The sequence below is a fragment of the Marmota monax genome, unplaced genomic scaffold (assembly GCF_021218885.2).
Source record: "Marmota monax isolate L192 unplaced genomic scaffold, Marmota_monax_Labrador192_F-V1.1 WCK01_AAM20220418_F8-fsc00132, whole genome shotgun sequence".
Taxonomy (NCBI): Eukaryota; Metazoa; Chordata; class Mammalia; order Rodentia; family Sciuridae; genus Marmota; species Marmota monax.
Genome location: NW_026695199.1, coordinates 5452854 through 5465020, shown reverse-complemented (window position 1 = coordinate 5465020; position 12167 = coordinate 5452854). Strand labels below are relative to the sequence as shown.

At 35.3% G+C, this 12167-nt stretch overlaps 1 protein-coding gene across 1 annotated transcript in view; it reads right to left on the bottom strand.

Annotated features, from left to right (window-relative positions):
- LOC124082291 (UDP-glucuronosyltransferase 2B15) overlaps positions 1-4835 on the bottom strand; it is a 31933-nt gene extending 27098 nt beyond the window's left edge. The window contains exons 1-2 of the mRNA XM_058574053.1: positions 4068-4835; positions 2616-2764 (exon numbers count right to left, since the gene is read on the bottom strand). Coding sequence (XP_058430036.1) covers positions 2616-2764; positions 4068-4791 — 873 coding nt within the window. The 5' untranslated portion in view covers positions 4792-4835. The remainder of the gene's footprint in view (positions 1-2615; positions 2765-4067) is intronic.
- Between the last annotated feature and the right edge of the window lie 7332 nt (positions 4836-12167).

Here is a 12167-nt window from a genome sequence, read left to right as displayed (position 1 = left end):
TCTCCATCATGTTGGATAAGGCCTGACTTCCTTATAAGACTCTGATAGCACAAGAATTGAAATCAAGAATCAATAAATGCAATGAATTCAAATGAAAAGGCTTCTTCTCAGCAAAAGACAACCAGTGAGGTAAACAGAGGGCTTACATTTTGGGAGCAAATTTATACCATATGCACATCAGACAGAGCACTGATCTCTAGGATATATAAGGAACTCAAAAATCTAAACACCAAAAAAAAAAAAAAAATCAATAACTGGGCCAAGGAACTGAATGCACACTTCTCAGAATATTATACATAATCAATCAGCAAATATATGAAAAACTGTTTGGCATCTCTAGCAATTAGAGAAATGCAAATCAAAATTCCTCTAAGGTTTCATCTCATTCCAGTCAGAATGGCAGCTATTTAAACTACAAACAACAATAAGTGTTGGTGATGATGTGGGGAAAAAGACACACTCATACACTGCTGATGGGACTTCAGATTGGTGCAGCTAATATGGAAAGCAGTATCGAGATTCCTTGGAAAATAGGGAATGGAACTACCATTTAACCCACCTATCCCACTCCTCAGTCTATAACCAAAGGACTTAAAAACAGCATACTGCAGGCACTCAGCCACATCAGTGTTTATGGTAGCACAATTTACAATAGCTAAAGTGTGGAACCAACCTATATGCGTGTTAATAGATGAATGGATGAAAAAAATGTGGCATATATACACAATGGAATATTACTCAGCAATAGAAGAGAATAAAATCATGGCATTTGCAGGTAAATGGATGGCATTGGAGAAGATAATGGTAAGTGAAAAAACAAATGCTGAATATTTTCTCTGATATAAGGGGGCTGATTCATAATGGAGACTGTGGGGGGCATGAGAGGAATACATCAATTGTAGATAGGACAAAGGGGTGGGAGGGCAAGGGAGTGTGTGTAGAAAGACAGTGGAACAAGATGGCCATCATTATTCTAAGTACAAGTGTGAAGCCATGAGGGGCTAGGGATATAACTCAGTTGGTAGAGTGCTTGCCTTACGTGCACAAAGCCCTGGGTTCAATCCACAGCACCAAATAAATAAACAAATAAATAAATAAACAAACAAACAAACAAATAAATAAATAAAAAGACATGAATAGTGTGACTCTTCTTTTTGTACAACCAGATATATGAAAAATTTTGCTCTGTGTAATATGTATTTTAAAGCATTCTGATGTTATATATAACAAATTAGAATTAAAAAATAAAACTAGTTTATGTTGTGTGTAATTATATTCACTGTACTTGTCACATATTAGCTAATTGATATTATTAGTAATAGAGTTACCACAAGAAATCTGGACTGGCTACATTTACAAGAGAAAATCTGTGGTAGTTTGTTTCAGTCATATTTTGAGTTTCTATTTCTCAATTTGAATATAATCCAAACTCATATACACAGCAGTGTTTAGGGTATGCTAAAATAAATTAAATGTAAAAATACCCAAATATTACTATTTCTAAGTATTTACCTTTTTGGTATAGTTCGGGTCTTTAAAAGTAAAATACAAAGTTCAGTTATTCAGAAGGAAAATTGTTTTATAAAAACAAAAAAGGAATAATTACAATAGCAAATATTGCTATGGATCCTATGTTTGTACCAGGGACATTGTGTATCAGTATTATCTACTTTTTCCAGGTAACACAAATGAAGTTTGACTATTAATAGATAAATAAGCATAGTCACATGTAAGAACAACCTCATCCATGTTTACATCATTTGTTATCTGCAGTCTTGCAACAACTTCCTGAGTGGTTCCTCTGCATTGTCTTTCCCTCTAAAATCCAACTTGGTGACTGCATTTTGAGATTTTTCAAAACTGAAACTTTATTCACATTTCTCTTATGCTTAACTCTTTTCATTGGCTACCCAATGTACTTCACAGATATTTTAAACTCCTACTAATTATCTGGCTTTCACTTACCTCTCTAGCATCATCTGCTCTTTGCTGAGCCTTCTCCTGCTGAACTACTCTTGAAGTTCTTGGGAGTTTCCCTTACTATTTATTGTATGTGCTTTTCCTTTTGTGTCTCCCTCTCTCCCTCAACCTCTTTTCTATCCTGTGGATTCTTTAGAATTCACCTTAGTTATCAAGGATTTAAGGATTTATTTTATGATCTTTGCTGGAGGTTTCATTAGTATTGTATGATTTCCTTATGATAACACACACAAATTTATTACTTGTTACAGACGGAATATAAGGTCTGGTTGATGCAGAAACTGTGTCAACTTTATATCTCTCTATATCCAGCACTTATCTCTGGTATATGACAGTCACTTAATAAATATTCTTTGTATTTATTAGAATAAATGATTGATTCTTTATTATGTATTACATAATTAAAGCCTTTTTTCCTGATTATTCTCAAAGGATGCCTGATATCCTACTTTCTTCTGTGACAATAATAAAATGCCATTACATGTGATGACATAGAAATGCCTGGGCCTCTAAATGGCAGAACTCTTTATCTTGCATTTCATATCTCTGAGTTAAACACTCTGAATTAAGAATGCAGAGTCATTTCTACGAAAAATGTTAATCAAACAGAACAAAACAAACAGGAGAAGATTTACTTTAGGGAGGGGTTTGGCAGGTTTACAATGGAGTCCTCCAACAAAGTCAAAATTTGGTAAGAGTGGACTAGGAAATTCTAAATCCCAATAGGTTCCAATAAGCCAAAAGTCAGCTTTCCCTATTGTATTATATATTGTAGTGGGTCTCCCTGAATGCATAAAAGAAAAGAAGAAAAGATAATGAGAGACTTGTGTCTGGAATGCTTCATATAATTTCCATGAAATTAACAGGATTAGGGTAGGCAAGATGATTAAAGTGCATGTGTGTACATGTGTGTGTGTTTGCATCCTGCATTTGATATGTTTTATAGTGTATGTTTTTGCATACTATGATTGGTATGTTTTAGCTGTTAATATGTACATAAACTAATTGTGTGGGTACTTTCTAATGTTCCATCAGTGTATATACAATCACAAATAATTACTAACATAAGCCAGCATAGAAGTCAACATGAAGTTCATTCTCTCTCGAAAACTGCAAAAGTAACCTAAATTTTTAAAATCTTGGTGAGCTCCACAACCAATCAGTGCTCCCATAACTGTTAAGACATCTTTTCTAGGAGTACTCAGTCTAATTCTTACAATTGAGCAAACCATTCCCTTGATCCTTGATTGTACAAGTGGATTGCAATGGTTAGTGAATATGCCTGAATTCTTAGTGACCACTACTGCAATTACCTCATATTAAGAGATTAATAATATTAACTTGGTAAAATTTATATATCTGAAAATAACAGCCAGAAAGTTTTTACAAATCATTACAATAGAGATTTGTTTTCATGCTTACTTTAGTTCATATTGTCTTAAATGGTAAATATTAGGCTTTAAAAATATAGACTAATAAGGTGTGGTTCCACTTTGCATAAAAGTTTTAGGCCTTAAGACATGATTTGTTTGTTTTTATTAAAAGAATGTGAAGTATGAGATAGGTCAATTTATACCTCTCTGTATCTGAGATAGAGACACTATTTACTTAACTGTGAAGGATTATTTAAGGTAATTCAGATAAATATTTTAATTTCTAACTGAGGAAACAAAACTATACAAAAATAAACAATTTTCTCCATGGTACATACATATGGTTGTGCTAGTAATATTTGTGTATGTTATTAATTGCATGTCTATCATCATTAAACCATTTAGTGAAATTAATAATGACTGTCCTTAAAGATGAAAAGAATAGTTAAATGCAGAGAAATCTTTCATGATAAAATTTGCAAGTTATTGTTTCCTAGAGCATTCTGTATGAGTGATTGCCACTGGTTTCTAATTGGCCCTACAATGTAAAAGCCCCCCCTTTTTTATTGGTGAGACTATTTGTACATCTTATATTTTCATTCCATCCTTTTACTTACAGAAAATAAAATTCTTCTGATTTTATATTTATGAAAGCTCAGCTTCAAAGTCACAGGAAAATTAGGATTTCAAGTAATAATTAAAGAATCAACTTACCTAGAGCTTCACTATAAAACTGATTCCATTTCTTCACATCAAATGTCTGGAACCAAAAATCAAAATAAAGCACATACATTGTGTTTTTAATCCTCTCCCTGAATGTCATATGATCACTTAATTCTGACATAATAATAGGCACATAGGAGGGAGGGACTGTAAGTTCCCCACTGTACTTTTCATATGTGTAGCCAAAAGTGCAGCGGAGAGTGTATATAAATGGTATTTTAAGTAGCTCAGCCAGCAGCTCACCACAGGGACCAATAGCATCCGCAAGAACAACATCAAATTTTGATTTGTGTAGTTTCATCATAAGTTTCTTGTTGAAAACTACATTTCTGCAGAGTTGTTCAATTGTATTGGAATATTCCTTGAAAATTTTTTGCACTAATGAATAAAATTCCCAAAAGTCATCTTTTGAAATATCATAAATCCATTCATGGATCCATTTGGAGAAACTTTCTTCCAAATGTTGTTCTCTTGAAGGTGCAGGATAAACCTCAAAATTAATAGCCGATGTTGTGTTCAGATTAATAAGAATGGAAGCTGTGGATGTCAGAACAGTCACCTCATGACCTCTCTGGAGAAGTTCATCCAGGATGGTCTTTATGTTGATCCAATGGCTGTATTCTGTGGGCCACACCAGCACTTTTCCACAGCTTCCAGAACTAAAGTAACACATCAGTTGTATCAGCAGAAGAACCAAGTTCCTTTTCACAGACATCTTAGTGCAATGTAATGCTTCTTTCACATTAGCAGCTCTTCTTTTCTTCAATTTCTCAGGCTTATATCTCAGGACAGATCAATCCAAAGTTAAAGTATAACTCCTGCACTTCAAAGTACAATCATAGTGTTAACAGATTGATCAATAGGAAAACAAACACAAGATAGAGTACCTAAAGGTTATAAAAACTTGTTTTATAACTCCTTTATTTTTCTAAGTGCTATTTTCCAGCTAAGATTTAATGATCTCTCATATATACATTACCTGTTTTATGTATTGTGTTTTAGAGTGATATCAAAAACAGTGGCAACTGAGAGGATCTCTTGTATGTATCAAATAATCATACAACTGACACAGCATTTCTTCGATTACCTGATTCAAAGGTAATTTTTAAATATTCTTGATATTAATGAATACTATACAATTGACCAATTTAAAGTGTACAATTCACTGTTTCCTAATATATGCACAGAATTGTGAAATCTTATTATATATGAATTTAAATCCAATTTTTCTTCTTGGTTTATTCCATTGTATATTCCTATAACAAAATACTTAAATCAGGGTATAAGTAAAAGATTCATTTTGCCCATAATTCTACTGCCTCTATTGGTATCTGATTAGGACACTGTTTAGCACACTCTGGCTATGTCACAGCATGGCAGAAAAATAAAATGGGACTTGGGTATGTGCCCAAGAAGTCAAGCACTTGGAGTGACCCTGTTTTATAGCAACTGTCTTTTGCAGCAACTAATCCAGTCCTGACAGATCTAACCTACTCACATAGACATGTTAATCCTTATTAAAGTCTTAATGATTGCTATGGTCTGAAAATAAGTTTTCCCCCCAGAACTTTTGTTGATGCAGGAAGATTCAGAGGTAAAATCATTAGATTATGAGAACTAAAACCTAATTATTCCAAACTAGAGTTCACTGAGTGGGTATAACTCTAGGCAGGTGGAGCTTGGCTGGTTGAAGTGGATTGTCGTGGGTATGCCTTAGAAGGGTGCATTTGCCCTGTGGAGTGTCTCTCTCTCTCTCTCTCTCTCTCTCTCTCTCTCTCTCTCTTCACTTGTTGACATGAGCTGAACATCTTTTCTTTGCTATGTCCTTCCCCCATGATGTACTAGTTCATCTTGAGCCCAGAGCAATTGGGTTGGCCATTAGTGGACAGAGACCTCTGAAACCACAAGCCCCCAATAAATATTTTCTCCTTTAAGTTGTTCTTAGGTATTTTGGTCAGAGTGATGATAAAGTTGACTAAAATAATCACCTTTTAAGGTCACCATACCTCTCAATACTGTCACCTTAGCAAAGGTGGGTAGTGACAAGCTCTATTCAAACACATAAATTCCCTACTAAAAAGGGAACACAACAAACCTCAACACAAAGGTGGGTAGTGACAAGCTCTATTCAAACACATAAATTCCCTACTAAAAAGGGAACACAACAAACCTCAACACAAAGGTGGGTAGTGACAAGCTCTATTCAAACACATAAATTCCCTACTAAAAAGATATATTCAGTGATGCAGACACTGCTTGTGATGTCTTGAATGAAGTCTACCTTACTGTTATTAAGAGGTATTGTTAATATTTTGCTTTAACAGTAGTGGGAAAACATTTTCTTCAGGTTTATCACTTATGATGTTATTATTTTTAATATGTTCTTAGAAGAAGACCATCCACAGGAACTTAAGTCATATTTAGCTACTTATTATTATTGTTTTACTGAAAAAGGTGTTCCGTGCAAGTTATCTGGAGAATCATTTTAGTTTAGTTATTTTGTCTTTCAATTTAAGGGTAGTAAAAGGTAGTTAGTTATAGATGAAAGTACTTTATTTCACTTTCAGTCAGCTCTGTGTTCCTGTGTAGCTTATCTTAAAGTTTATTGGATTTTCCAAACACTCCCCCTTAAATAAATTTTATAATAAGTTTAAGAAATACTGATTTTTTGGGGTCATGGTGCATGGTTTAGAATTTCAATGAAACTGTTCCAAGAGTCCTATTTATAATCTAGGTGTATAAAGGTATAGTTATATGTTTAAGTTATCATATTTCTTAGGTCATTCTTTCTATATGACAGATGTTGTTCTGTTATCAAGTTGATACTATGGTAGAATTTGCTATGTATAACTGGGTATGAGGGGCCCTCCTCACCTTTCTGTATCCTACAGGGAGAACTTGTACCACAAAGAGGTTCAGCAGGCATTTCTCCAGTGGAGATCTGGTCAAACTTTTGATCAAATCACTTCAACTTTTAGAAAGCTCCTGGTAAAGACATGTTTGGTTGGAATTGTTTCAGAATTATTCTTACTTAAGATCACCAATACATACCCACAGCTAACTTACTATCTAAAAAAAAAATATCAATCCCATATCATTCAATTTACTCTCACCTGTGTGTTGTGTGTTAGTCAACTTTGTGTTATGCTAAAAAAAAATTACCTGAGATAATGAACTGATAAGGAAGTAAATTTTGTTTTGGCTCACAGTTTTGGAGGCTAATGGTAAGGGGGGACATCATGGTAGGATCCTGTGACAGAGAAATTGGCTGGGATTTAAAAAAGAGAGAGAGAAGAAGAGAAGGGGGTCGAAATCCCAATTTAGAACTTTCAAGGGCATACCCTTAATTACATGAATTTCTTCCACTAGGCCTTTATCTAAAAATTCTACCACCTCTCAGTGTTGCCTTGGACCATGAACCAATCCTTCAACACATGGACCATTGGGACATATTCAAGAACCAAAGTATAAACTCCTCTCCCCCCAAAAGTAAGAAAATGTAAAGGAGACAAAATTTCACTACCTGTGTATTTAAAACCATATACTTGCTTTTTTTCTTTCATTCAATTAAAAAAATGTTATTTTAGATATTGATGGACCTTTTTGTTTTATTCCTTTATTTACATGTGGTACTGAGAATAAAACCCAGGGCCCCACACATGCTAGTCAAGTGCTCTACCACAGAGTCATATCCCAAGCCCTCCTTCATTGAATTTTTTCATGAATAATTTTTTCTTTTCCCACTGTATAATAATGACAAACTTTTGAATATATATTTTCTAATATATATAATTTGTAATATATAAAGCATATATTTAAAATAATTTTTAAAGAAGAGATAAACAAGATAAAAAATTTTCTAAATATTAACCATGCAGACTGTACATTGTCCAGAGCATTCTTCAATTATAATTTTTAACTGAATGATACTGGTTTCTGTAGGGAGAGTCTGTAGGTTTCTGTAGGGAGAGTTATCTCTGTGATTCACATGTGACATCAAGGTACTCTGTGTATCCAATAATTGTTAACTTATGTTCATTCTTTGTGTCACCAATTTGTAGTCCAAAGCTATCCATGCTGTAGATAATATTACATGAAATAGGTAGAATAGTATAACCTATGTTGGTGAACTAATTATAAACATGCATTTATTCTAATTCTGTGACATCCTTATGAAAATAGTATAAGCTCAATTTGAGAAAATTTAGAAAAATTGTGGAAAAGTATAAAAAATGAAATGGGGGATTCCACCTTTTGGGTCCCCTTCTTCCTCCGGGAGAAGTCTTTTCTGCTGTCCTTTAATAAACTTCTAATTTCTACTCTGACCTTGCCTCGGCGTGCTTCTTTGGTGTTATTCTTCAACACTGGGCAAGAACTCGTCACCGGTCAACAGCGGTAACATATTGGAGGTCCCAGACCGAGATTCTACACTGAGGTAAGTGCACGCACCCCATGTCTGTTTGAGGTGCATCTTTCTCTCTCTTTCTTTCTGGAGGGTAAGGTGGGCACCTGAAGGCTACTTAAACGCAATTAGTGCAGCTGCCACTCTTCAAGACTCGGGTGAGAGGTTTCCCAGCCTAGGCAGCTCTCAATCACCACCTGTTCAATACAGAGCAGGCATGTTGGGTTCTGCCAAAGCCGCTTCCAACTTTTCTGTCTGGGCCTGGAGAGCAATTGGCATGAGTACACAGTGTCCCGAATCCCGATCTGCCTCGGATGCGTGGAGGTGGAGGAAGGAGTTTGGAACAACTGCGGAATTCCAGTCTGGGCTACACTAAGACGATTCCTAAGGTTCCTTTCTCTTGAGCCCCCTTCCGATGGCCCTCAGGGGGTATCTAGGGTGATAGGTAGATGAATGGCACTGAGGGAAAGCCCCAATCACATTTGCCTCCGTATGGGCCATGCAACACTCCCAACCTCGCATCCATTCCTCCTGGATGCTCCCCTTCCTTTGCAGGTCAGAAATGTTAGCAATTCAGGTTGTAGGACTGAGAAAGGCATGAGATAATTAGTAAAATCTGCCCAGGTTCTCTAAGATGCATAGGTAAATTTCACTAGTCTGTTTTACTCCCCCAATGTTTAAAATGAGCTGTGTTCTCTTTAAGCTACTAGAGAGGCATTTTTAGAATCAACTCCTCTGGTAATCTGCTACCTTACAACCAGTAGATATCCCTTAACACTTAGGTGGCTCCTTCAGTCTACAGAGCAAAGGCAACAAAAGAGCACGTTTTCTCTTTTGCAATGGGTTTTTAGTGGCCGGGAAGATAAGCAGTAATGCCCTTAAGTCTGAATCCTCCCAGGGTCTCTGGCACAGGGCAAACTGAGACCCTAGCACTTTGCTAAAGGGGACCAGAAACCCCTTGGCAAAGCAAGGTGAGAGACGGGTTTTCTGGACCATTTAGGAAGCTCAAGCTTAGGGAGACGTCCCTAATGAGAACAGTTTTCTCTGTCACGGCATGGGCGCCTGAGTCCTGTTTTCTTCTCACTCAGACGGGAGCTTCTCTCTCTCCAATGCACCAGGTGCACCACTAGCCTGCGTATTGAAAAATTGGGATAAATTTGAACTTCAGACGCTCAAGAAAAAGCACCTCATTTTCTTGGCCTGGCCTCAATACAAACTCTCTGATGAAGAAACCTGGCCACCAGAGGGAAATATCAATTTTAATACAATTTTACAGTTTGATAAAATTTACAAAAAAGGAAATGGTGTGAGGTGCTGTATGTTCAGATTTTCTTTGCTCTAAGGGAAAATCCTAAATTATGCCAACAGTCTAAAGTAGACTTAGCTATGATGTCTGCCATGAAGAGAAAAAATCTTGGGGACTCACTGAGGAAAAAGAATCAAGAGAAAAATTTGGGTCGATCAAAGTACATACCCCCTTCCCCCTTCAAGACCTAAGGCAGATAAAAACTGACTCTACTGGAAAGCTAGGAGATATGCCAGATTGCCTGGGATTGGATCTATCCAAAGGAGCTAATCCTGTAAGTAAAAGGGAAACTGAGGATTCCCAGCAGCTGCCAGAGCCATTTTTGCTTTGGGGAATTTCCTCATTCTTCCCTGCACTGTAAGGATTGCTCCATCTCTGTCCACTTAAAAAGAAGGGACACTGAATGCAGTAAAGTCAGTCACACTGAGACCCTTGATTTTACACCTATAGTTGCCCCTCTGTGAAAACATCTGGTCCACTCATGGGTAAATCTATGGTGCTATTGATAGGAGTCATAATTAAATGGAAGTTAAAAACCTGGAGAGATTTTTCTCTTATCTGGTCTCTCTATTTTAAAGGTTATTATAGATTGTTTCTTGGGGATGATCTTGGCTAAATGTGTGTCTAAAAGATGATTTTTTATTGTAACAATCTGGTATCTAAATGAGTTTGAAGCATTGCATAATCTTGCAGTTAAAAGTTGGGGTTAGGTAATTGTTTAGTTTGTGATTTCAGATAATTAATGCCAGAGAACTTAAATAGTTAGGATAGAAAATTAAAAGAATTCTACTTCCAAGTTGGCAAGTAACTCCCAATCATTTAGTTTTATTTTGAACTGGGTAGCCTGAGAAGATTTCACTAGGTGTACCAGTGCATTAACTTGGGCAAGGATAGTAAATTATGATATGGTATCTGTTCCCCTCAATGTGTAAGATTTAGGAAAAAAAATGTTGAATTGGAACGTTGGTCTGGCTTATTGAAATAACATTGAATAGCAACAGTCTTAAATTTTTAAAGCTTAATTTTGGATATACATGGTAGTGTGTGGTTCTCTTTTAAGATTTTTTTTTCAGGTGATTTAATGTAACTTAATCCTACTTTAGGAACTTCAGAACAAAGGAAGTAGCTTAATGATCCTGAAGGAATTTCTTCTGATGGTGGCTTTTATATTATCAAGAAAGATCCTATTTTCAGTTTTGTGTGAGCAAGTTTTTCTAGTGTAGGAAAATGTAAAGGTATGAAATTTTGTAAATTGTATCTTAAACTTGTATCATAATTTTCAACATCCAAACCTGAAAATTGTGACTTATGGTTAAAATGCCTTAGGCATGAGGTTTCTGCTCAGAATTCCAGTTTTCCCAGTTCCTTCCAGACCTCAGCCAGGACTTAAGTTGATATGCAAATAGAAGAAGCCTAGAGCACTCAGTAGGAGACAGATCTAAGGCCCAAGAAAAAAAAAAGAGTAAAAGTGTCTTTTTATGGGAACTCAAACTAGATTAAACCAAAGAGTAAATTGTATGGCATTTACTAATTACTGGCCGGTCAATTTTTTCTAGGACTTTTGCTTTTTTCTTAGATTCTATATTTTTTTTTTGAGCTCATGATTTTGATCCTACAGACAAGTTAATGTTTTTCTGATAAGTTCTATTTTTGATCAACTGGAGTTTTTTTTTAAACATTGCAATGAGATTTCACCTGAAAAAGCTACAAGGCCTTTACTATTGTGTTGTGTTACACTTGTGTTACGCGTTGCATGTCGGTATGTCTGTGTGTATGTCCATATATCACGCAGGGATATGACAATTGACAGATGAGGAGCGCTCATGAAAAATTTTTAAAAAAATGGATCCAAATATCTTTGATTCACGTGATTCAAATGGCTCAATTTAAATTTGGTAAATAGATGAAAAAATATGTCTATAAAATTTACAAGTATTGTTTCAAAATGTGAACAGAAGGAGGTTAACAGATGAAAAAGAAAAACTAGAAGGTTCTAGGTATGGATTTAATAGAGGGAAAATGTGTTTCTGGATAAGAGTCTATATGATTAAGTAATTAAGAGGGTTTAAGTAAATGATATAAAGAAGGTCTGTGTAAGTTGCTTATAAGTGTAAGTTTTTGAGCAAGTAATCTTAAAGAAATTAAACAGCTGGTCAAACAAGTGCTCTTGTTTTAGAGAATTGTGCTATGTTATTTCTTTAAAAGCTAAACTTGGTTAATATAAAAACATCAATGTAATTGTGGTTTTAATGTGTCCATATCTTCCAGGTATACAAGTCTGTAAGGTAGAAGCTTTAGAGCATTATATCAAGCTGATGTTCTAAAATTGTATGGTAATTTTAGATTTAAAAAGAAAAACATGTTGATTTATTTATATCATTTG